Raw genomic sequence first — 27,085 nt, forward strand, 5'->3', positions numbered from 1 at the left:
CTACTAGAGCAACAACCAAGATCTCCACTATGTAGATCGATTTTTTTAGAATAATCCAAAATATCTATACACTTAAAAAAAAAACATTTCTTAATCTCTCTCTTCATAACGGCATTCCAAGGGGACCAACGAACAAATCAACAATGAGGGGAAGAAGGAAACAGAAGAACCAACCAAGAACAACAACAGGGAGGCATGGCGGAGGAGGGTTTGCGTGGCGATGCCAAGGTAGGCGCAGTGGCTCCTTGAGTAGATCTAAAACATAGTGGGAGGGTGGAGAAGGAAGGTAAAGGAAAGGGAAGAGTAGGAGAGGAGAGCTTGCGGAGGAGCGTGGCGGCAACAACACAGAAAGAAGAAGTAGAGCAAGTTGCGAAAAGAAGCACAGAGAAAGACAGTGTGATTTGGGGAAAAAAATGAAAGAAAGTGAAAGCAAGGTGTGGTGCCGAGAAGAGAAGGAGAAAAGTGGAAAAAATGAGGAGATGGGCGGGAGAGATGGGAGGTGAGAGAGGAATAAAATATTTAAAAGTAAAATTCTTGTCAAATTTATTACAAATTATTTAAAATTTCAAAATAAAATCTATTACTAAATAAAAAATAATTAAAATTGTATTTTTGATTTCCTAATTATTTTTAATTTTGATTTTAATTTTTTTTTAAATTCATTTATGAATTTTATCTCTCAATTATTTAAAATCATGTAATTATGATCCTCAAATATAAATTTAAATGTTGTGTGTCACATGTTCACTTTGACATGACAAAATGCGTCCAAAAGTCAACCCTACTATTTTTTGATTCATCATCCAATTAAAATGTAATAAATGGCCGTTTAAATATGTGTTTGAGAATCACATTTATCGAATTTTACATAGTTGAAAAATTAAATTTATGAATAAATTTAAAAAAAAACTAAAATTAAAATTGGAAACAATTGAGTGAATCAAAAATATAATTTTCCAAAAAAATAATAAACATCTTTAATCTTATATGATGTTATGAGATTCATTCACTAAAATGGTCTATGATTCTAATTTGTGTTATCCCACTAAACACACTATTAGTGACTTTGGAGGAAGCTGTGCGTGCGAATAACGCTCCAGGGTTGCCCGTGGCCGAGACTGGAACTAACATTTTTTTTATTCTTAACTTTAACATTTGTGTCATTTTCGTTGTGCTTGAGTCACCGCTGCATCTCTGGCCTGCTAAATTTGGATCAAAACAAAAGCAGAACATACCACTTTCCTGTTATCGTAAGAAATAATTAATTAAATTTTTATGATGAAGATAAAATAATAAATATTTTTTTTATTATAATATAATTATGATTTTGTCGAATAAAATTGATTTTTATGTGTTATCTAAACCTGAACTCATAAATTACTTTGTTTTTGCTTTTTTCAGAATTTTTTTATTTTTGAGATGTTTTCACTTTTCAAACGGATTATAATTTTAAAAAAAATACTATTTTTAAAAAAATAGATAACAATCTTATTTTAAGTTTCTAAAAAAATATAACTGTATTTGTCCATAAAAATAAAAAGTATTTTTTATAGTTCAAAATAAATGAAAAAATATTATTTTACATGAATATTTAAATAACAAATTACTATTTATACAAATTTGTGTTTATTCGATGCTTAAAAAAATCAAGTGATTGTGTTTATTATTATTATTTATAAGTCATCGTGTTTAATTTTGAATTTGATAAAATTGATTTACTATGATAAATTTTAAATATTCAAAATAAGTTATCATAAGTTTTATATTAAAGTGTAACTCAATTATACATTAACACTATGTTTGGTTGAGAAAAAAAAAGTGAAAGGAAAGAAAATAAAAAAAGAGAAAAATAGAAAATGAAATATTTTTTCAATTGTTGGTACGAGAAAAAAGTAGAAGAAAAGGAAAGATAATTTTTATTTTCCATTATTTGATTGGATATAAAATAAGATGAAGACAAAAATTTATTTATAAAACAGCATACATATTTTTGAACAAAAATGAAATGCAAGAAAAATAGTACTTTCAAATATTTTCTCACTAATAAAAAAAAATGGTCAAGACACAAGATAAACTAAAAGAAGAAGAATAAAATAAAATAAAAGCAAATTTAGCGATAGAAACTCATTTTTAATCAACCAGAATCAATGTAAATTATAATCTAAATACACACCTTTGTTTGAACATTTCCACACCTTTTGCTTTAATTTGGCAGAAGGAAAAAGGGGCGCACAAGAGAGGGAGAGATGGAAAAGATAAAAAAAAACTTCTTTCCTCACGGCTTAAAGTTGTTTCTAGTACATGTAACTTAATTTTTTTAATTTTTTTTTATCTGTCTAATTTTTTTTTCTAATCTTAATTTCTTGGTGTTTGTAATTTTTCAATTTTGATTCCTATAAAATATTTTATTTATTTATTTTTAATTACTATAAAAGTATGTGTTTTTTAAGCCATAGACCAAAAATAAATTTAAAAATTTTCTCCATTTATATCACTATAATAATTTTTGTCATTTTATATGTTTTATATACGCATTTTATTTTATTTTATGTTGTATATATCCAAACAAGAAGAATAAAATATTTTTTTCATTTCATTTTTATATTAAATAATTTACATAATCATCTTTTTTACTTTTTTTTTCTTTTTTCACTATATTTCCTAATTCAAATATTTTTTTTACCAATATTAATTAACCCAAGTGGTAGCATATTCTGTCTTAATCAAATAGTCTAAAGTTTAAATCTTAACCTTAAATATAGAATAAATTATATTAAAAAATATCAATTTGATGTGAACTCATAATTCCCAACAAAATAACTAAATTATAATAATATCATGGTAAAACGAGTAAACATATCATTTGAATGGTGCATTGGTGTCCATACGCATATATGGTATTTTTTATTTCCTTTTTACAAAACACATATATGGTACTATTATTAAGTATTAAGAGTGCTTTTATCCTTTTAGTGCAAAATGATAGTCTCTCTATTTTCATCCCCAATTAAGAGAGAGATTTTAACGTGGAATCTAAAAAAATAGCTACCCTTTATTTGCTACTAGAAAACCAAATAAAAAATGTATTTTTTTTTAATTTAATCACTATATACTTGTAATGTGAAATCATTTTATAATAGTATTTAATTATAAATAATTATTTACATTACTTTTAAGATAATTATTATAAAAATTAATAAATTTATCATGATGATTATTTAAAATTATTTTATTCTGTTATTTTGCATGGTGCTTTTTCTCTTTTTATTTTTATTTTTTATCTTCACTTCTATTTATCTTTCTCTCTCAAAATCGGAATAATGAATCTTCCTTAACACTTATCACTACGTTTCCACTTCTAATTGAAGCGTTCGTGGCCCCCTTTTCTTTTTGTACCTTCAAAAAAGAAAAGAAATAGTAAATCTTGTGATTGATACGTGACCCGTTTATTTAAATTTTATTTGTTGAAAAATGTTTTTTTTTTAATTGTGTTTGTTTAAATTATTTTTTGTTTAATTTTTTTTCACTTTTTTTAAAGAAGTAATTTCTATCGGATTATTAAAAAACACTTTTTTTTAAAAAAAATGTACTTTTCATAATTGTTTTTTTAAAAGTTTAAACAAATAGGACCATGTGGTTGAAATTATAAAAACTGATTACACATTTATCCATGTTTAATTTATTCAAATTTAGTATATGATGATTTGAATAATATCACAAAATTTAACAAAATTAGATATGTTAAATTTGTATTTTGCAAGAAGTTATTAAGTGATACATATGTGTGAATAAACCCCTATTATATATTGGAGAGTCAAAAAATGAAATTTGAAAACTAGGTACCAAAAAAGTCAAGCTATATATGTACTGCAAACAACTTTCCTCAATCATATATGGCACGTTTTTAGTCTTAGTTGTACCATACTACCGTGATACATTAATTTTAGAGACTGAAGAGGGTTATCATGGTCGACCATGAAAGCTTAAGGTGGCAGTGGTACACTGTTGGGAGACTTTCATCCGGTGGTAAGTGGTAAAATACTTAATGATTGAGGACCAATGTCAATCAATGAATCACTTCTCATAGCTATGGCATGGTACCCAAACTTTCTTAAGGCAAAATTTAGGATAGATAAGATAAGATGAAACAAAAACTGCAAATGCTATGTAAACTTTATATTTTATCATGAACATCATCTAAACTCTAAAGATCCCAACATTTTCAGATTAAATTACTTGTTTCCATTTCCTATATTCCAATTAATTAAAAATAGCTTATAAAAGAAGGTAACAATTAAGAAAGAAAAAGAATATTCCTATTTCATCCACGTGCCATTTTAAATTAAAATATAAATAAAACAAGTAATATCAACCCTAAAATCGTAATAGCAACTCTAAGGACAAATAATACAAGAAAATATTCCTTTCATTCAATGCTGTACAGTGCATCCAATGATGATATCTATTTTTTCGTGTGTGTATGTTTGAAGTGTAATTTAATATTAGGGTTATTATAAAAATGTTCTTACTTTGATGTCTTCCATATAGTGTATTTTCCCCCCTTTGCTATCAAATCAGTTATCACATTGTTTATTTTCTCTTGCTCCTAAATTTAGCTCAAAATTGGGTGGAGAATGATATTTTTTGGACGTACCACTTTAAAAACAAAAGCTAAAGAATTAAGTGAATGAAGGAAGCCAATAACTTTTGCATGGGGAAGAAAGAAAACAAAAGGCATTGTCATGTCATAAGTATTTTATATTTGTGAATAAAAAAGAAAGGATAGGAATCAAGAGGTACATTTGCCCGTCCTATGAAACAGGGGAATCCGAGACCCCCATAACGTTTCAAATGATGATTGGTTGGGAAGGGGATTTGGAACAACCAAGGGGTGCGGACATATCTTTTTTGACAAGACCTCTATCCAAATGCCCTTTGGTGGGGGGCACTATTTTGCCATTACTATGATGTTGCCTCTACTACCACATGAGTCAATAGTCAAATTCTTCCTCTTTAATTTCCTCATCCAATCAATCCCTACGGATTTTATTATATTGTCTTAAATATGATTTCATTTTTTTAAAATATCTCAACAAAATTTACTTCACTTCTATTTTTTTTAATATTAAATTATCCTTTAAAAAGCTTACAAGTCATACCAAATTTTGATATAAATTAAGTCAAAACTTTTAAAAAATGTCTTTAACAGTTAAACAAGTGAAACTCAAGTTTTATATTTTTAATCAAAATCACACTCAAGCCTGATAATTGATAAAGTATAGTCTAACCTATTTTTATTCCTAATCAACATATCCAAGAATTGTTAACTCACTAATTAGTGTAAAAAATAAATGAATTAGATTAAAATTTTAATATTATAAGAGTAAATTCACTTTCATAGATTAAAATACCCATACGTTAGAATCTCACTAGAGTTAGCCTAGTAATAAAAATTTGGATAACATACATAAAAAAATCCCTCCATAAAGCATTTAATACTCATTTAATTATGTCTAGATAATGATAATTTTTATATTTATTTTAAAGTATTTACAAAAATATATTATAGTATTTTTAAAATGAATAACTCTTTTACTTTTTATTTTATACTTCATCCTTTTTTAGTTTTAAAAAATATTTATCTATTTATTTAAAAGTTTAAGATAATATTAATTATTATGTTTTAAATATACCCACAATGAGAAAATACATAGTAGTAGAAATTGTATAAGAAAGTTAAAAATACTTTTAATATAAACGGAAATATCAATTTTATTTCTTAATATTTATATTATCCTTTTTTAAATGAACATATAGAAAAAAAGAATCTAGCATCTTTAAATGGGATATACTATGAAAAATCACTTCCTTTTTACTTTCTATGATGTAAACAACCACCGTCTGTCAATTGTAGGCTTGTAGCATTAAATTTTTTTTATCATTATTATAATAATAACTTTATAAATTATATTTAGAGTAATTTTTAATTGATTTGCAGTATACTTTTTTAAAGATCAACAATGTTGTAAATTACACTTTAATAGAATATCATAATTAAAAGTATTTAAGAATATGTATTTAATTATGATAAGGAAAAAGTAAATACATCTCACTAGTATTAAATTACCATTGTTTCTCCCAGAATAAAAAAAAAGAAGAAAAAAGTCGTTTCTTTTTATCTGTCCATCTTGGAAGAGAATATACAGGTTAATAAAAATACAATTAACATGACTGTTTATGTATTTTTAAATTTTTAATATAACACACATTATTATTTTCTTCTCGTTTATAATAAACATGTATAATGCTTAAAAAATAGATAAATATAAAGCTAATAAAAATAATTAATATTATGTTAATAGATTAATGTCTTACTAACCAGTGCTCTTAAAGCAGTGCTTAAATTAATCAACAATACTCTTAAAACACTGGTTAAATTAATCAATAATGAACATAAGAAATGGGCAGAAGCACAATTAAGACAAACAGGAGTTATATTTGCATGTTCTGTTTTTCTCTGCCTCCACCTCCCCCTTTGATGGGCCATGGTATATTAGACATCCGCCAAATTCCAAATGCTGGGGAGCACTGAAATTATTTTGACTTTTTCTACTTGTTAGAGGTTAAAAAAAAACATTATTATTAAGAATGTCGGATATGCACCTTTAGGACTTGTGAGCTGAGACAGACATGGAATAATGAGAATGAGAAATGTTACTACATTCGTTTTAACATATATTTCTTTTTTATTTTTGTATTATTTCATGAATTTTATTGTGGTTCATATTCTAAAAGACACTTAGATCTTAATTTTTTTTATATAACGCTTAAATCTTAATTGAACGAATTTATTCACAAGGAATAAAAGATTTTACTTATCTCGATATCATCTTTTTTCCTTCATGGATATATTATCATTACTTAAAAAAAAGATTTTCTACATTAGTTATTTAATACTATGATGATTTTTAACTGTTTTTGAAATCATTATAGTAAAAAGTGTTGATTTTTCTACTATGGTTTTAAATTGTTTTAGAAATTTGGTTTTTACATCGATTTGTGTAAATTTTGTTTTAAATTGTTTTTTGTTTTAAAAATTAAAAAAATTGAAGATTCTAAAATGATTTTTCAGAAATTTTGTTCATCCTTCATTGTAATAATATCTTGAGGTTTGCAACGATAACTTGGTATATCCACTATATGATCATTAACTAAAACATGTCTATGGTTAATTAATTGGCGTGCTTGAGGAATAGTCGCAGCCATACCCAACCGAAAAAGTATGTTATCTAAGCGCATTTCAAGTAGTTGTAATAAAACCTGACCAGTTGATCCTTTAGCTTTTCCGACGATACGAACGTATTTAAGCAATTGTCGTTCTGTAAGACCATAATGAAAACACAATTTTTGTTTTTCTTCTAAACGAATACGATATTGAGATTTTTTACTGGAACGCGATTGATTTCTAAGTTCGCTTTTGACTATTGACCTTTTACTAGTTAGTCCTGGTAAAGACCCTAAACGACATATTTTTTTGAAACGAGGTCCTCTGTAACGTGACATAAAGACTCCTACTTTAGAATGAACTCTCACGAGTCTACAAGTTGAGTCTACATGTTGAGTGTATGGAACTCTCTCGAGTATGTAAACTCTAGAGTTTGATAATCTTGATTTTGTATCTTTGCTTTTAATTTCCTCCTTGCTTAAATAAATATACTAACTTTTCAAAATAATTTATTTGTTAGTATCTATATATTTACATATTACACATTTTTTATTTGATTTTTTTTAAAAATGAATTTATTTTTCATATGTTTATTTATTTATCAATTCGGTTATATTGTTATTTGTCATTGTTATAATATTATATTGTTAGAATTTTAACTTAATAAAATATAAAAATAAATTAATAGTGATTTCAAATCTAAAATACAATATTTATGATTTCTATACTTAAAAATTATTTTTCATTCAATTTTTGTCATAAAAAATAATTTTATCACTATAAGCAAATGTTATTTATTTTCGTTATGCTAATAATTTATATGCAGTGTAACACATAATTAAAAATTCAAAAATACTTTCACGGACCAAAAGGATAGTACACACGTAAGTTGAGGGACTAAAATGTTAGTAAGTGATTAAGTTTAGACACTAAAATAATAATAAGTTGTTAAGTTCAAAAATCAAATCAAAAGTCAATTTTTTTTACACGTGATGACCATGTAAACGACAGTGAAAATCGTTAACTGTCACATCATTACTGGGAGTATCATGCATACACAATCATTTGAGTTAACAAAGAAAACTAACAATAAGATTAATTTATTGCACTTTTTGTAGATTTGGGGGCAAAATTTTAATTTTTCATCTTTCAATGACTTAACTATCAACATCAAACAAATTCAAGGATGAAAGTGAATATTTTTCATTTAATTTATAAAAAGTTAAATTTTTATGTGTGACAGTGATGTATATGAAAGTGAAAACCATTAACTACCACATAATTATTGAGAGTGTCATGTAAGCACAGCCGTTTGAGTTAACAAAGAAAATTAACAATAAGACTAATTTGTCGCACTTTTACAAATTTTGGGATAAAATCTTCGTTTTTCATCTTTTAGGAACTTAACTATGAGTGCGTCTAACAAATTCAAGGAGGAAACTAAATATTTATCCTTTAATTTTTGCTTATAGGAAACCTTTTTTTCTATAAGTGCTTTTATAGAATTTTATTCAAACACATTCTTAGACTATGTTTGTCAAGACATTTCACCTAACTTCTAATTTTTTTTTTCTAATTTACAGTATTTCTTGAAATACTGCCTGAAGTAGCATTTTTAAAACGCTAACTTCTAACTTTTTATATTTTTTCATTTTTATCCTCCATATATTTATTCAAATTCCTAGCTACCATTTTTAAATAAATAACGATGTCATTCTCCACTTTTAAGATACTTCAACAACCAATTTTATGAAACACTTTTAATTTAATAAGATAACTTTTCAACTCATAGCTTTCAATTAGTTTTTCAGCTTCCAGTTAACTTTACAATCAGTCTTCTCAAACATAAACTATATTTGACAAGACATTTCAGTTAGCTCTTAGCTTTTTTACTAGATGAAAAATTTGTGTGATTGTTCTATAAACAAGTTTTTTTAATAACTCATAGTGTTTTTTGAAAGGTTACTTGAAGTAATATTTTTTAAAACGCTAACTTCTAATTTCTAACTTTTTATATTTTCTTTCATTTTTATCTTTATTCTCAATATATTTATTTAATTTTCTAGTTACCCTTTTTAAACAAATCATAATTTTTTTATTTTTTGTCATTCTACACTTTTCGGTTATTTCAACATCTAATTTTACCAAACACTTGTAATTTAATTAATTAGTTTTTCAACTTCTAACGGCTAATTTTTAGCTTTCAGCTATTGGTTAACTTTTCAAGATGTTAACTTTTCAATCTTGAGTTAACTTTTCAACTAGTTTTCTCAAACATAATTATGATCTAAATGGTGTTAACTAATTTTTTATTAGTATAAAATTAATTGTTTTTGTTTACTCCCTCTGATTGTTTGGATTACATGTGTTAATCACAATTTTAAACTTTTAACTCGTTTTTGCTAATTCAAGCATCAAAGTATTTTTTGCAATTACTCCAGTCTACACCGCTAACAAAATAACAATAATAATTATTTAAAAGAGTCAAGGTTTGGGACTTGATGACCTTATAAAAATTCAGGTACCATAAGTTTCATTAATTTTTTATAAAACTATAAAAGAAATTTTACTAACATATATATATATATATATATATATATATATATATATATATTATTTTTTTACTACCATACGTCTATTGAAACAATGGAGACCAAGAACAAACATGTGGACCATGCAAAGGGGCATACTAAACTCCTTCAGTGCTCCAACCAATAATATGTATTTTTTTTTTTTTTGCTGAATTAGAGTGGGGAAAAGCACCCCACTACCAGATAAACTAGATTAAGACCCTAACTGGCCAACCAAAGAGTTTAAATCATGCATCATGAGCAAAAAGAGGAGCATAAGTAAAAGAAAAATATCAGCACAAAACAAAGAAACAGCAAACTTAGCAAAACAGTCTGCAACTCCAATAATATGTACATTTAGTAAGACTAAGGAGTATATTTGGAGATGACGATGATAGAAACAAAAGTGTTTAGGAAACCTGACAAAAAAAATCATTTTAACAATCATCTGTTAGTGATAGACAAGTTAATTTTAGCAATAAAGTATGATGATTATTTTTTATTTCTATAGTATATATGAGCATGCTCGAAGTTTAGTTGAGAACTTCTAAATCATGATTTGAACAAAAGTTACAAGAAATGAGCTTTTATCCAAAGTATGAGTTGAAACTTGAAACACTCCTTACGAGAATCTAAACACACTCTCGTTCTTACTTAGGCATGCATTCAAAATATTGTTTGATATGTACAAAAAATATACTCTTAAAAAAAAATTAGTGCATTACATGATCGACCTAATTGCTGACAACCTAACACATGTAAATATTCATATAAATTATGAGTATTTTTAACTGTAAATGTGTTTTTACTCTGTATATTTTTTAAAATAATCTTGTAATTACTAAACAGCTACTTAATATTCATCTAAATAAATCATTAGTTATTATTATGAGATATTTCGTGACGTGATATGCATAACTATGTATTGCGTCAATAATAAATAATGATAGAGACTAATTTTTAAAAAAATATCACGAGTCAAATTCAATAAATAAAAAAATTGAAAAACTAAAGCCAATTTTAGTCATATTCGAAATTTTGGAAGGATAAAAAACAGCTGCATAGTTAATGGATACGATGGGCCTGACAGCCCTTCTTATAGTTAGTGTTAATTTCCTTTGGGCTTTAGTCCTCCTTAACACACAAAAAATGTCTTTATCTATATCTAAAATTTAGACAAAATATTGAAAAACATACTTAAAATTAATTTATATATATATATAAATAATTTTTTCAAGTAAAATTTAAAATATTATAAATAATTTAAGCACAATTAATTAAAAAATATTTTGGATTTAATTTTTCTAAGAACAAGTTAAAAATAACGTGTGGTTTTTAAGGAAATCTTTTAAGAGAATAAACTCCAGCTTAATATATAAGGATGGGTGACTTAGTATCTATGACAGGTATTGCTTACTTTGCAGTTTAAAAAAGTAGGCTTGAAGTGCCAAATACTCAGCATTATACATTTTATATATCTTTTTGGATAAGCCAAAGATTTTATTGATTAACTAAGTGATAGTATTATGCAGTTTCTATTGAATGTGCTGTACTGCTTGTTGGTAAGAATTGAAAATCGAGAGAGAACATAATTATTATCGAATTATGCCTTATGCCTTGTTACGTCGTAGTTCTCAATTAGTATAAAGTATGTATTTAAAAAAAAAAAGTGAAGCAAAGAGAAAATATTAATGATTTCAAAACCAGAAGGCTGTTAACTAGCCCCATGGGACCTCACATTATTCTTGGTTTGTTTAGTAAGCAACTAGATGATTATAAGACATGTGGATCCACTTCTAAAATAAATAATCTAGGTGCCCCATTATCTACACTGTGTGCCTAAAGAAATCAAACAACAGCTTTTCTTTTAGTGGTGGAATAAGAACATTCTTTTCTTCAGAGAATGATCTTGACCTATACACAAAGTCAGCAACTTTGCCAGAAATCCAAATCAAGAACATTATAATTAACCAGGCAAGCACCAGTCCTGAGTTGTATAGGCTATGGCTATCTAAACAGGATTTGAATCAGAGACATCCTTCAAATTTTTTTTTGAGGGGAAGGGGGGTGTTAGGGTCTTGAGACATTCTTCAATTCTAATTGATTGATTGGGTGCCAAATCATGAATCTATGAATCAAAGTAGCACAGTCACTATTGCAGTTGGGCTCAACCTTCAATCAAACCATGATTCTGATTCCCTACAACATTCAAAGCCTAAAAAATATAAAGCTATTTTTTGCCAAATCTTAAGCATTTGTTATGTCTGGATTCAGTAATACTAGGATTTTGTGTGAGTTGTTTGTTTGTCTGTTTTGTGAGTGAGAGTTTCTCCATTGCATTAATGAACTTGCGCAAGTACTTGATGTACTCCGGGAATGTTTCAAGGTTGCAATGACCCCCACCCTTAACCCACAAGGGATCATATTTTTCCTTGGAGAGTTCCCACAATCGCTTGCCATGAGACCAATCAACAATATCATCATTTGTTCCCTGCACATAATCCCATTAGCAGACAAACAAAATTATGAATTATATTAATTCTTCAAAAAAACGACATATTACATGAAGACAAATATCCATGCCAGCTAAGCTCTTTTGTATGGATTATGGACTTCTGGAAAACTGAATTCATGAACAATGATACACGGCAGCACTAAGTAACATAGAAGTTGCAGAAAAATTGTCATGAGTTCCAAATAATATCTATTTTTCTTCCTTAAAATTGATTCCACTTACAATGACGACTACTATGCTATATGTTGCTTGGCCTGCTTCAATGAATGAGGTCACAGGTTAACAAACAACCACCATGAGAAATGCAAGGATGTATCGATGTTCTGAAAATCATTGAAATGGTTATGTTGTTGCCTTGATATATGGATATAAAAAAATTATTCAATGTTCCTTTATGTGGCTCAAAATCCTTTGAGACAATATATATATATATATCAATTCTGGTTGGTCATGAGGTAGTTTCCTCAATAGTAGCATGGAAAAAGCATCTTTCACTAAATATTAGACAACCATTAACCAACAAGGTTTGCAAACCGAAAAAATTAGACACATACAATTAAGCATTCTACCATTGTCTTTATCTGTTATTAAGCACCAAAAAAGTTGAGTTATCTGTTCTATCAATATTATTAATAAAAAGGGGATATGTAGAAACAGAGCAATACCAAATATTTGTTAAACATCTTTGTAATATTCCTCGTTAGGAAAATGAGTGCAGGCTACTTCCATGTTCTATACCAACATAAAGGCTTACTCAAGAAATAAAATAGCTAAAAAACATATTGGAAGAAGAATTTGGAAAAAGGCACATTTCATATACCTATGCTTACACAGATACAAATCTGATAATATAATAGATACTGACATTACTGAGTAGCCTTATCATATGATGTAATCAGAATATCAAGTTATCAACCTTCCACTGAGCATGCACATCATATTGAACATCATTTACACATTTTATATCTGTATTCTAAGTGTAGATTGCTCTGTAACTTGAAGTAGCTTCCAAAAAACAGAGTAATCCAATAAAAATAGGAAATGATATCAACTGCTGTCCGCAGTGTTGTTTCAGTTTTTACTCCAAAACCTATTGCACTTTGCATCAGTAATTTATCTGCTTTATTGCTTTTAAGAAGCTGAATATATTGAGTCAAAATTTTACCATTGAGTTAACATAATCTTTAAGACTTTCTTCAAACAGATGGTAAGTATGATGCAAGTATGCAACAACAATAAATGTCTAAAATATTCCAATACTTCTTGATAAAAGGAAAACTATCCTTCATAGATGGAAACACCATCAGGCTTCCTAAGCACACAGACTTTTATATTTATATGGCATCTTGTAGTGAAAAAAAAAAGAAAAAGAAAATAGAAGTCCAACCAAATCAGCCTCCTAAAACAACCTAATATTGATGCTCAAAAGTCAAAACACCAGAATCTCTAAGCACTATTGACACTTTGCATTGCTACATAACACACATGCAATCAAACATTCAGATAATTGAAAACTTGCAATCTTTTTCCAAGACTAGTATTTCAAGTAAATTAATGATCAATTATTCTGCAATCTTTTTATTTTAATTCAGGGCTCAGCCAAGCCTCTATATGAATTAATCATTGCCAGAGCTAGGAAAACAAGAAAGACAATCACTCCAGGACAGAAGCTCAACAAAGAAATCGTTGATCAGTTTTAAGGGACAAAAAGAAACAGAAGTGCAGAAGTTGATTAAAAACATAGATGAGAACACACTTACATGTATAACAAACACTGGACAGTTGACATGTCGAATTTTGTCTATATTCTGAAATGATAAAAGGGAATTTTGTTACTACAAAGTTCAGGACCAAAGAGTACGGCAGTATAAAAATCATGAAGAACACTCAAAGTAAAACTTACTTTGAAAATGTCAAACCAAAATGTCATCTTGACAGGGTACAAGACCCTTATCCCTGAAAGGATGGCACTGTGAAGAACAACACCTCTCAACTTCTGCAACTTAGAAGCCAAGTGTAGCGTGGGTCCACTTCCAACCGATTGACCGTACAAAATCAATTCTTCTTGCTTAATTCCATACTCGTTCTTCAAACAATTATATACAGCCTCTATGTCGCAATAGGTGTTGAACTCAGATGGCTGCCACAGTTGAAGAGATAATCACAAACATAGTTCAAAGAAAATTTCATTTTGAACCAAACTACAAAAGAATAAAGGGGAAAAAAGGAAATCAGACGAGTTACATACCTTACCTGTAGATGCTCCATATCCTGAATAGTCATAGCTGCAAATACAACATAAAGTTGAACGAAAATTCAGACAGAGCTTTTGTTCACACTTCAAAAAAATTTCTAAACTAAACATCTTTTAAGCTATCAATTCTAGCAAAATAAACATTAAAAAAGAACAAAAAATGAAAAAAAAAAGGAAAAAGAAAAAGAAGAGCAAGATGGAAGTGAAGCAAATATATTATTATGCATGAGTTTACATACAAAGTAAAACACCAACAAGTTTTGTGCAAGCTTAAGACACAATTGTCATTTTTATAATATATGTAGCAACCTTTTTTTTAATCAAATAGCACACACAATTTTTTGCGGGGGTTGAGGACAGAGACAGCAAAACACAAACAGAAGCAAAGATATTCAAACTAAGAAACTAAAATTTGCCCCCCCAAAAAAAACAACATAAAGAAACATGTCCAAAGCCGCACCTTTTGATTCCATACATGCAACAGAGAAGAAAAACAGAAAACAAATTCGAGGCGAAAGAAGAAGAAGAAGAAGAAGAAAAGAGAACCTCATGATATTGACACGGAGGTGAGCTCTGAGCTCGATGAAGAGGTCGTGCATCTGACCCAAGTCAGCGGCATTACCGTGAGAGTAGAGGACAGTGAACCTGGCAAAAGGGTGTTTCCAGAAGGTGGCGACGATCTCGTTGCCACCTTTGGTGTGGAGAATGTGAACGTCGACGTTTTTGTCGGCGGTGACACCCGACACCACCACCCTCCCATCCTCCTCTCTGCGGACGTCGTACGTCGGTGGCTCTGGCGGGAAAAACGCGAATTTCGCCGCCACTGTTCCCGTCACATTGCCCATTTAATTAATTTAACACTTAAACAAAACGATGGAGGGAGGAAGAGTCTCTTGGGATTTTGTTTTCTGGCCGCTTCTTCTCTCTTCTTCAATTATTATTACTATGAAAATAATAATAAAAGATAAAAAGGAAAAGTTGTGTTGTGTTGTGTGTTTTAAATTAGAACTAGTTATGGTTTTATGTGTTTGAGAAAAGAAAGAAAGAGGAAGTTGGTGTTGCTGTGTTGTGTTGTGTTGTGTTGTGTTGTGTGTTACTTGGGATGATGGAAAGGTGTTGGAGTTCCAAGTGGCTTCTGACGAAACCGAAGGAGGAAAGTGAAGAGTGGCAGAAAATAGATCCGACCTAAGCGGGTGAGCTGGAACTGCTGCTGCCCAGAACCATCCATCTTTCCTTTCCTTCTTCTTTCTCTCTCACCCTTTCACATCTCATTCATCAAATGCAATCAAAAAAATATTGTTTTAATTAATAGTTTTGAGTTTAATTCTTAAATATATAGTTATATAAAATATTTAGAGAAAATTATTTTATTATTTCTTATCAAATTTAAATAAGACTGTGTGATTTGGATAAAAAAAACTTATCAAACATGTTTAAGTGACATAATTTATTTTTCTTATTTATTAATATTAGTTATTAGTTGATTAATTTTTGTTGAATAGAAAAGTTTGAATTTATGATCTCTTTACTTTTAATAATTAAGCTAATCTTATAATTCTTTAAGCGTCATAATTTTTAATTATATGTAAAAAAAATAATAATTTATACTAATTAGGTCTAACAAGATCTAATAGTAAAAAATTAGAATTGAGCAAACTGATAAGAAAAAACTCTCCAATAATTTCGGGGTAGTCTAAACCTTCCTTATCCTCTTGTGTAAGGATAGTTTTCCTTTAAAATCATTGACAATTATAAGGGAATGCCGTCCGTTTGAGGTCATTTAGGTCCTGTTTAGTGTTTACGGTACTATAACGAAAAGACAGACTTGCCCTTCAAAGATTGTGATTTGAAATGGGTTCGGGTCCATGTCATTTACGAGCAATGCAAATGAGGATAAGACTAAATTAAATATATGATTTGCCATGGAACAATCCATTACTCGATTTGATTTTTATTAGATTTGTCTCCTGCTGCTAAGATAAAAAGGATAGGTTATACCATAAGAAGACTAACAATTAATATAATGAAAAAAGTTAGAATAAAACATTCATTTTTCATTTTTCACACCAACTCCCCCTGCTTTTCATCAATATTTTTTTAGAATATATGTAATTAATATTTTTAAAAACTAACATAAATTTAAACTAACTACAATGTAAAAAATATCTCGATGAAAAATGTTAAATATAAGTGAAATAGTACGCTTCAAGAAAAAAAAAAACATAAGATGATCTCACTATTAAGAACACCCAAGAGAGTTCTATTCTAATAAAAAATAAAAATTAACATTATTATTTCATTTTAAACTTTTAATTTATATTTAATAACACGCAAGTTGTAGATAAATTATAGTATTTCCTAGCATTCTCCTTATTAAATATATTTAGTTATTTTCCAAAGTCACGAGAAATAATATATTGTTAACATTGTTCTTGTGTGACAAAATGCGAACATTACGAAGTTCTGGTAGGATTTTGATGAAATAATGACTTGAGAAAAGAACAAATTTAAACTTTTAAACCAGCTTACGTAATAAATTGAATACAAACACGTACTCATAAAAAAAGTGGTTAGAAACACGTTCTTTGAAAGGTTTTATGGACCAAATATGGGAGATATTTTTTACATTTGATCATAAATTAGTATTTGACTAAAAAAAGGAATATAAAACAATGTTTTTAATGCGTAGTATATTAGATTTTAGGGCAAAAACACTTAAAATATTTAATTTAGAACAATGTGCCAGTGGTTAACAGGATCGAGAAGGAAAGATAAAGATTGAAGACGTAATAGAGTTCATGGTGGGTCTCTAGATTCGGTCAAAGGTGGCAGAGGATCTTCAAAGAAAGAGGGCCAAGTGTGGCAGAAGGGTGTCAAAAATGTCAGAGTAGACATTCCGTGCTTATCTTTTTCCTTTTGAGAAAATTACAATTTGTTATCGTCAGAAATATCTTAATTATAAACTACTCTTTTGCAAATTAATTCTTCTTCCTTCTTAGTTCTTACAAATCATATTTAGGTGCTTTTTTTAAACACTTGATTTTGCCAGCTGTGAGGAAGGATAATTTGACCAAATTCTCTTCATTGGTCCTCCTATGTTGTTGCATAATTACCAAACTAATCCTTTTTATGGTTTCTTGCTATTGATGTTAGGAAACCTGTTTTGAAATAATGAGCAAGTTATATATTTACTCCCAAGATTGGGTATGGTGAATTATGCCATTATTATTATCACTATTACTTTTTTTCCAAGAAAAGTACGGAAGCTCAATTCTTTTGGCTGAAGCCTAAAATTAATCAAACAGGTAAAGTGGATGAGTTTCTTTGTCAACAATTATTTAACCATGTTCAACCTTTTAAAGTATTTTTTGAAAATTGAAAGATTCTAATACATAACTAGAAACACATGTATATCAGTATATGCAAAAAATAAAAAAATAAACCTAGAAACACATGTAGCTGTGGCTCAATTAATATTTTTGTATGCTTCGAACTGTTAGACATATGCACGACCTATACTTTTCTTCCTTAAGCTCGAGATAGAAATTCAGTCATTGTCCCTATAAAAGGCTAGCGTGCTAACTCCTAAATTAAAAAGTTTTACGAGTGATGGAACTGCATTTTATGGAACTTAAATACTAGATACTAATAAAAATATAAAATGTGCTGTAAAAAAATTGGTATGGAATGAGCTAACCACAAGTTCAAAATGACAAGGAGAACGCCGATTGTTCGTCAATTTCATTTTTATCCTTGGTACCGTTTTCCCTATCAAAAACAATTGTTTTACATAAATTTTCACGGCTTAACTCACTCTAAAAAAAATACTATTTGATAAATAGAATCACAATTTTATTAGTTTACTTAATGATTGTTTATGTTATTTCATAATATGATAATATTTTGGGAGCAATAAACCCAACAATGGGTGTGAGAAATGGGATATCATGCACCATCATGTCGTATTTATCCTATAGTGAATATGAAACTAAAATAAAATAACTCAGACTAACAAACCTTCCAATAATTATCTTTTTCAAAATTTAAACTTTAGACAATAGAGAGAGCGCTTACTTATCAGTACATAACCCAACACTTGTAGGAAATTATAAATAATCTTTTATCAAGAAAATGACGTTTTTACACACACACACAAAAAAAGAGATGCCGCTGTAGCTTTAGCTCAGCTCCAATACTACAACTCTAAAATTAATGAAAAATATATAATGTACAAAATTCAGAATTTTAATAGCAATTATCTAATTATAATTATGACAATCACGAAGCAAAACAGAATACGATTATCAATAAATTTGGTCTAAGTAACACTAAATTCAATCTTTTTAAATAAGATTTTGAGTTTAAAACTTGTAGATGAAAAAAATATAATTGAGAAAGAAGATTTCACTAAAGATATCCAACCAAGTTCACTAGTAAAAATTAATATCCACAAAGTCAATAAATACTTATAACAATAACATAATAATAAAAAATAGATTACAACGTTAGCCGGCATATTTTGGTGCTAGCAAGTTTTAACTCCATCTACTAAGACCGTAGGCTAAGGTAGAATTGAGTTCTAGACAACAAATAACTTGTCAAAGAAAATGGAAATATTAAATAGACCAAAATGTTGGCTTTATGGTAGAAAAGCTAGATAGGCAGGTGACAAGAAACTAAATTGACTAATCTTTAAGAGGAGGGACCGCTGTGGTAAAGAAGTAGGAATCCTAATAAATGAAGGAATAATGTTAATGCTCTCTCAAAATTGATGAGGAGAAACATATACAGCATGGATCAATGAATCAGAGTTCTCTATCAAATGGACACTAAAATGAGGCCAATAGGGTGGGGCATTTGCTGTCACATTCACCACACAATTATAAAATGGTGCCCCAAGATTTTACAATAAAGTCATTAGTAATTTTTAGCATGGTAAGAATCAACGTCAATGTTTTACCAAGGAAAGTGCTTAGAGTTACTTTAAGCTTTCTTTTTCACTTTATTTTCTGTTATCCAACGGCTGTAAAGGAACCAGACGAGTCAAAAAACAGCCCATAGACTGCTTGGAATTCGGTGCACCAAACCTTCAGAAAGCAAGAGAGAAAAAAGACAGTGCCAAATAATTTTACTGCACACTTTTACAGAATGGAAAGCTTTATAATATGATTATTATTATTATTATATGGTAGGAAGAAAGATGCTTGGCTAATGGCAACAAAAAGGAATCTATATAATATGATAGTAAATGGTATTCGTGTAATATGTCATTCACCAATTGCATGGTTAATCGAGGAATTCTAGGAAATGGGTCATTTCTTTCATGTGAGTGAAACTTTTTTCATAACTTATCAAAAAAAAAAAAAGAGAGAGAGAGGAAACAGCCAGCATCAAATCATTAAAAGTTTGGTCAACCTTCAGTATCACAGCCTCTTTATCCTTTACCTTGGAGCCAAAAATCATGGGAGGCATTTCATGACCAAATGGGATCACAGCTATCTGCCAAAGCACTGCAATTGTCACTGGGTCCAGAAAAAAAAAAAAAAAAAGCAAACGTGAAAATGATCTACTCCAAACCTATCAGCTGCAGAATCCCTGTACAGTGCTTGCAAAAGAGAGTAAATTTTGGACAATAAAATGGCACCACATGCAGACAGTGCCAGGTTAAAAAGAATAGGCACCATGACGGCAAAATGGAACAGCCTGGGTAATCCAATAGACCCACCTACATCATTCAACATCTATCCAACTGTGCAAGGACAAGCAAAAGAAATAGGTGTCCTCTATGCTAGAAAGAAAATAATGACACGAACCCTGCACATTTGAATTGCCACATAGAATGGAGGAGCGGTACAAGCAATAAATCACCACCTAGATAAGGGGGAATTGGTATCAGAGCATGTACCATTTATCAAGTCTATACAGTAGTTACTAACATTAAATACGATGTATTCATGAGTATCGAGACATAATTCACCCCTGGCTGCATTTATCTATGCGCATTAAAATCCATGTGACTGAAGCAGGAACCTATATGTGGAGGATGAGGATCCTAGCTGCTCTCAAATAGTATGTGCTCTTCTTCTAATGTGGTCCTATCTTCGACAACCGAGACCCAACTTTCTGCAATCTTGGCAACTCTTCCTTCCGAAATCTCAACTAAAGTAAAGGCTCTTCTTGTACCTTTGGCCTCTGGTGAGGCAAGGGCACTTTCATCATCTAAGCTTTTCTTGTCTTCATCACCACCCAACCTTTTGACCCTTGGAACAATTGCCCCATTCAAGTATATGGTGTTATCAGCGCCAACCACAATCATTTTCCTAAAGCCATTGCCATATGCCAGCTCTTTGTGCATGTGACCGAACACAACCAATGGAATGGATATCTGATTGTTCTCCTTTAGCAAGGATATTGCTTGTGCTAGATCTGTCATATAATCATATTAGACTAGGTTAAAAAATTGGTATCCCATTTTTCTCTGTTTTCATTATCTCCATCACTCTTGGCAATTCGTATCTTAAGGTACAGATCCACCAAAACTGAACAAGGGCTGCAGAATCACTACTATAATTTGATGTGGGAAGATTATACACAAGCATTGGAAATGAAAGAAACAATTATTTAGCATTAATATGGGAAATAAGAGTACAGCCTTGGCATTTGACATGATTTTTGAGAGCCAAAACCACAATAGTATATATTACCTGGGTCACCATGATCACCATCACCCTCAAATTCCCAATCCTTTCCACATATATCATTTGAATCAGAACCAAGGCCTAGACAAAGTTAAAATTCAAATATCATGCTTTGTACCAGATGTGACAGACTAGCACCACCAGAGCTGATATTAAAATTGAAATGCTGCGTTTCACCTGTGGGTCCATTATGTGCAAGTAATATAAGAAAATGGTCCTCTGGTGTTCCAAGAGCAGCTTTCTGGATTCTCTTAGCACTCTCATCCATGTCTTTGACTCCGTATCTACGACAATGCTCAAAATTGATAAAATTGATTTTGAGCTACAATGGCAATTATAGGAATAGTAAAACACCACATAATATAATCTCCTTGACAGTCATAAAAGACTATCTAAGTCTAACTCTACTTTTACTGTGGCTTAGTGTTGTCACAATAATGGATAATTAAATGAGGCAAGATAAGATTGGACAAGAGAAATACATTAAGAGCATAAAAAGATAACACTATAACTAACTAACTGTTGGAAAATTGTACAATATTCTTTCAAAGTGATCACATAATAGAGCAAAGTGGTGTGATTGGTGAACTTAACGCTTTTTTGTAGGTATTAGAAGCTAAGGTGGAAAGTTGAAACATTAAATACATTTTTGAGCCTTTTGAGAGTCAAATTGTCTATGATTACTTCATTACACTGCACACCTTGCCAAAAGAAGCTTTTTCCGAAACATTGGTTTACCCCCAATAGAAAATGGTCGTCCACCAACAACGCTTACTTTTATCTGAGGGAAGTCTGAACGTTGATAAGCCACGTGCTCCTTACCAAGGCTGAGATTCACATTGATGGATTCATTTATCAACAAATTTTCTAAGAATCTCCATAAATAATAAAAGCATTATAAGTGAACTCATAAGGAAATTGGCCATGACTGGGATTGGGGGAAAAAACAAAGCTGAGAAATGTGTCAATTTACACTTTTAAGTAGTTAACTTTCTTCATCAGTAATTGGTAACTTCTCTACACTTCACAAGTTTATGGTACAATGAAAAAGTCATCATAGATATTTGAAAATCATTTTCAAAATTTAAACCTTTAATGGACAATGAAAATTGAAAAATAGTTCATTTTATTTTGATAAACTCATGAATGAAATACTTCACTCATAGCATTATATAAACATATCAGCAACATAAACATAAAATTTGTTTTTGCCAAGAATACATTCAAATTTAAAAATAATTTGCAATGCACAAAGTCACATTGATGAAGATTAGAGAAAATTATCCCAGAATAAATTGAATCCTTATAGATAATAAGCTTACCATTCTAGCTGAAGCTGAACTTTATCCTTCTCCTTGCTAATATTTGAATCAAAGTGTTAGTTTACAATTGGAATAGAAATCAGCATTTGCAACTAGCACCTACTGGGCAGATAATAAACTTCAAACAAATTATACATTTGACATACTATAAAACTTGTACTCACAAAAAGATTAAACAGATGGGATTGTCTTTGTGTGTGTGTGTGCGCGCATTGTGCATGTTTTTATGGGGGTGGTGGAACATGAAAGATGTATTGTACACATACATTGTAAGTTTACTGTCCTAGCATTTTATCTTTTTTTAAAGGAAATCTTATTAAGTCTCGTGGAAGAATCTAACAATGTGAGCCTTTCCCAAAAAAGTATATGAAACCACACACAAACACAGGATGATTCCAGGACAAACATGTAAACTTCACCTTCCAGAAAACTGTTTAGTAAACCAGGCATCGTGGTTTCCCAATATAACTGCTTTAGCAAATTCAAGATTCACAACACTCTTAATGACTTCAAGATTTTCTTCACCAAAATCACCTAACAAAATTGAATACATGACAATTGAAAAAGGAAGGAAACAACAATAAAGAGATAAATCATATAACAAATTAATCATAATAAATCATAACAGTTATAAAACAAAAATAAATTAACAGGGCATAAACTTGGCGCATGCTGACACGCTGATTTGTTCAGGTCTCTGGCTATTAATGCAAATCATAAACAGATCAATGCCATGGCATTCAATTTTCAACATGGACACTGATTTTTCATAGGTGTACACCAGCTATTTCCATACCAATTAAAATAGGCAATGAGAAAGCAAAGGCACTTAAATGCATTTAAGATTAATCACCGTAATGTGATAGGTTGATCAGTAACAATGAAACTTGCCTGTAAACAGCACCAAATCTGGCTGCAGTAATATAGGTCTAAATTAGATTGATAGATCAGATATACATATGCATGCTTGTTAAATTAGTTCATACAGTATAAATTAAAGAAAAAGACCTGACAATATAAATTAACAAAATGGAAACTCACTACATAAAACCATACATGACAAAATCAATTTGGACATTTATACACAAATGACACAACTCCAATCACTGTTGGTTTCTCTATCACAAATGATTACATGAAGTATTACTTTGTCAGGGACAGGTAAAATTGGAGCAGGAAATTTTTTGAAATTGAAAATTAAGGGTGAAAGCAATATAATCTAGTATGGAAATTTAGAGGAATCTGGGAGGAATATAAATGAGGAACATTGAACCTTAAGTTCACCAAAAGCAATCACTACTATTAAGTATTGGTGTTTAAGGGGTTTGGAAGTAAGAATCCCTGCATTGTTTAATTCAAAATAATAATAACATATAAGTGACAATCATTTTCCTCTGTAGTACTTGAAATGAAATTTGTATTTCACAACAAGGCAAGGTTTTCTAACACCCTGTGGCATATGAAAACTAACAGCCTCAGTTTTTCCCCCCTTTGGTGGGGTAACCAAAATTATTATTTGATCTATAAACCTATCATGTATTATAATTATCACACTTTTAGTCAAGGCATTTAGGGGTTAGGGAATATGAAAGGGAACATAGACCGCACAACACAACCCTACCGCACCGAGGATTGAATCAAAAGGCACGTGGGTTGGCAGCGGAATATAATCAATCAATACATGCATAAGCCTTTTTCATCAACAGGGAACAAAAGTGAAAATAGGCAGAATGGAGCAAAAGTACCTGCAAGAGCTCAAGTGCTTTCGAATCTTGTTCAAGGTTCCAGCAATCATGCTTCAGAAAACCCCCCAAAATCAGGTAATTGGAATCGTTCCAAAATTAGCAAACATGTTAAGTGAAAGTTGTGTTAGGAAAATTGGAACTGTAACGACAGTGGGAAGAGGATACTTTACCACATCACCGACGACGGCGATTCGAATAGAGGATACGGCCATTGAAGAGCGAGAGAGGTTGAGCTTCGGACTCACACAATGACTGAGGGTGTTGGAAGAACAAATTGAAGGCGCGTGAACAAACGCGCTCAACATGGACAGGGACAGCCTTTTAGGAAGAGAAACTTTTTAAATTACTAGCATCATTATGTAGACATGAAGAGTTAGCCTTTTATTATTTTTTATTTTAATTAATATATAATAATAAATTATTTTAAAGTAAATATATCTTTTATTAATATGTAAATTTTAAATATATTTACTTTAATATTTATCATAAAAAAAGGACTATAAATTTTACTAACGTTAATGAAATTAAGAAGGGTGATGTTTTTTTATATATAAAAGGAAAGTAGATGACTAATTTGGTCTTTATAGTTTCATGATTGTTATCTTTTTAATTTTTATAATTTCTATAACATTGACAGGGACAACCTTTTAGGAAGAGAAACTTTTTAGAATTACTAGCATTATGTAGACATGAAGAGTTAGCCTTTTATTATTTTTTATTTTAATTAATATATAATATTAAATTATTTTAAAGTAAATATATCTTTTATTAATATGTAAATTTTAAATATATTTACTTTAATATTTATTATAAAAAAAGAACTATAAATTTCACTAACGTTAATGAAATTAAGAAGGGTGATGTTTTTTTATATATAAAAGGAAAGTAGATGATTAATTTGGTCTTTATAGTTTCATCATTGTTATCTTTTTAATTTTTATAACATGGAGAGGGGCAGCCTTTTAGGAAGAGAAATTTTTTGGAATTACTAGCATTATGTAGACATGAAGAGTTAGCCTTTTATTATTTTTTATTTTAATTAATATATAATATTAAATTATTTTAAAATAAATATATCTTTTATTAATATGTAAATTTTAAATATATTTACTTTAATATTTATTATATAAAAAGGACTATAAATTTCACTAACGTTAATGAAATTAAGAAGGGTGATGTTTTTTTATATATAAAAGGAAAGTAGATGACTAATTTGGTTCTATAGTTTCATGATTGTTATCTTTTTAATTTCTATAATTTAAAATTTATTTTTTTAATCTCTATAGTTTAAAAGTTTTTTCTTAGTTTTTATAGTTTGTATTTTAATTCTCTTTTAGTTTTTTTTAATTTAAAAGTGATATTATTAGTCCCTATAATTTATATTTTAATTACTTTTTAGTCCTTACTAAAAAAATATAAAAATAATTAGCTAGTTAATTTTTTTTACAAATTTCTTGTTAATATTTTTGTAGTTAATTGAAATTGATAATATTACTCATATTTTGATGGAAAGAACTAAAAGGTAATTAAAATATAAAGTATAAAAACTAAAAAAAATTACTTTCAAGTTATAAGAACTAAAAAGAATTAAAATAAAAAAATTACGAACTAAAAAAGAATTAAAATGTAAATTAGATGAACTAAAAAAACTACTTTTAAACTATAGGAACAAAAAATGTGAGAACCATGAAATTATAAGGACAATTTAACCTAAAAGGAATAATAATTTTTATTTTTATTTTAAAACTATATTGATATTTTTGTATTTTTAAATGTATATATAAATTGATAATTTAGATGATAATTCTTAAATATGAATATTCCACTAAATATCAATGACTTTTATAAATATGATTTGATATCCGTGCTATTTTTTCTGATTATTCTTGTTAGATGAAAATACATTTTATGCCCACTCATACCTATAAATATATGTTAAGTGAATATTAATAAATTTTATCAATATCATGCACGGATAATATAATTTTTTTTTTACGAATATATTTATCAATTAGATGATTGTCCCTTGTAATATAATCCTTTTTATAATAAATATTTAATTAATAGTATCGATATTTAGAGTGAATATTGATAGTATGATGTCTTATATTAACATATAATTTATTGATAAATATATTTATAGTCGGTATTGTTATTGTAGTTTCTATTATCAAAATAAAGAAATAAAAATATTAAAATGAATAAAATATAAATATTATATCATTATATGTAACTTAAATATTATAATATAAATAAATAATTGTAGTTTTGTTCCGTTTGATCTATAGACACCAACCTACTGCATCTATGGTTACACCCCTCACACCCATATGTCCAATGGTTGAGATCTAATTATCAGCAGCATTTAATTTAATAAAAGGATCAATGGGCAACATCCATTTATTAGTGATATGAGGTGAATTTTCAATTATTTAAATTAACATTGATTAGTAACAGGAATTTTTAATTTAATAATGATATAAATTTATAATACTTTCTTAAAAAAATGATAAATTCTATCACATTAACTTAAATGCATGTTTTTATGGGAGTTGTCTTGTTTGAAATTTTGAGTTATATATTTATCTTCATTTTCTTGAAATGAAAACAATCTCGTAATTCGATTAGAATTACAATGTGTGTCCTTAAAATATTAGTATTGCTCGGATCTGAATTCTCAAGCACATGCACATATCTAGTTAATAAACTTTAACGGTAATAAAAATTTGAAAAGAATAAATATATTTAATAGAGAA

General features: G+C 29.0%; 2 protein-coding genes across 3 annotated transcripts; both read right to left on the minus strand.

Annotated features, from left to right (window-relative positions):
- Nucleotides 1-11,465: 11,465 nt before the first annotated feature.
- Nucleotides 11,466-15,859, minus strand: LOC114373601 (alpha/beta hydrolase domain-containing protein 17B-like). 2 transcript variants are annotated; one of them, XM_028331098.1, is made up of 6 exons: nucleotides 15,111-15,859; nucleotides 14,559-14,595; nucleotides 14,214-14,450; nucleotides 14,071-14,118; nucleotides 12,019-12,286; nucleotides 11,466-11,966 (listed from the first exon to the last, which is right to left on the minus strand). In XM_028331098.1, exons 1-5 carry the CDS (start codon nucleotides 15,407-15,409, stop codon nucleotides 12,026-12,028), a joined length of 882 nt encoding a protein of 293 aa, XP_028186899.1. In that variant the 5' UTR covers nucleotides 15,410-15,859; the 3' UTR covers nucleotides 11,466-11,966; nucleotides 12,019-12,025. The 2 variants fall into 2 exon arrangements, with proteins under 2 accessions (XP_028186899.1, XP_028186898.1); XM_028331097.1 differs by having other exon boundaries at nucleotides 11,466-12,286; nucleotides 15,111-15,858.
- Nucleotides 15,860-20,187: 4,328 nt separating this feature from the next.
- LOC114377367 lies at nucleotides 20,188-24,661 on the minus strand. The gene is made up of 9 exons (XM_028335844.1): nucleotides 24,500-24,661; nucleotides 24,330-24,380; nucleotides 23,476-23,497; nucleotides 23,004-23,118; nucleotides 22,585-22,620; nucleotides 21,964-22,089; nucleotides 21,440-21,546; nucleotides 21,269-21,343; nucleotides 20,188-20,990 (listed from the first exon to the last, which is right to left on the minus strand). Exons 1-9 carry the CDS (start codon nucleotides 24,632-24,634, stop codon nucleotides 20,617-20,619), a joined length of 1,041 nt encoding a protein of 346 aa, XP_028191645.1. The 5' UTR covers nucleotides 24,635-24,661; the 3' UTR covers nucleotides 20,188-20,616.
- Nucleotides 24,662-27,085: the final 2,424 nt, after the last annotated feature.

This window comes from Glycine soja, chromosome 11, assembly GCF_004193775.1.
Source record: "Glycine soja cultivar W05 chromosome 11, ASM419377v2, whole genome shotgun sequence".
Classification (NCBI taxonomy): Eukaryota; Viridiplantae; Streptophyta; class Magnoliopsida; order Fabales; family Fabaceae; genus Glycine; species Glycine soja.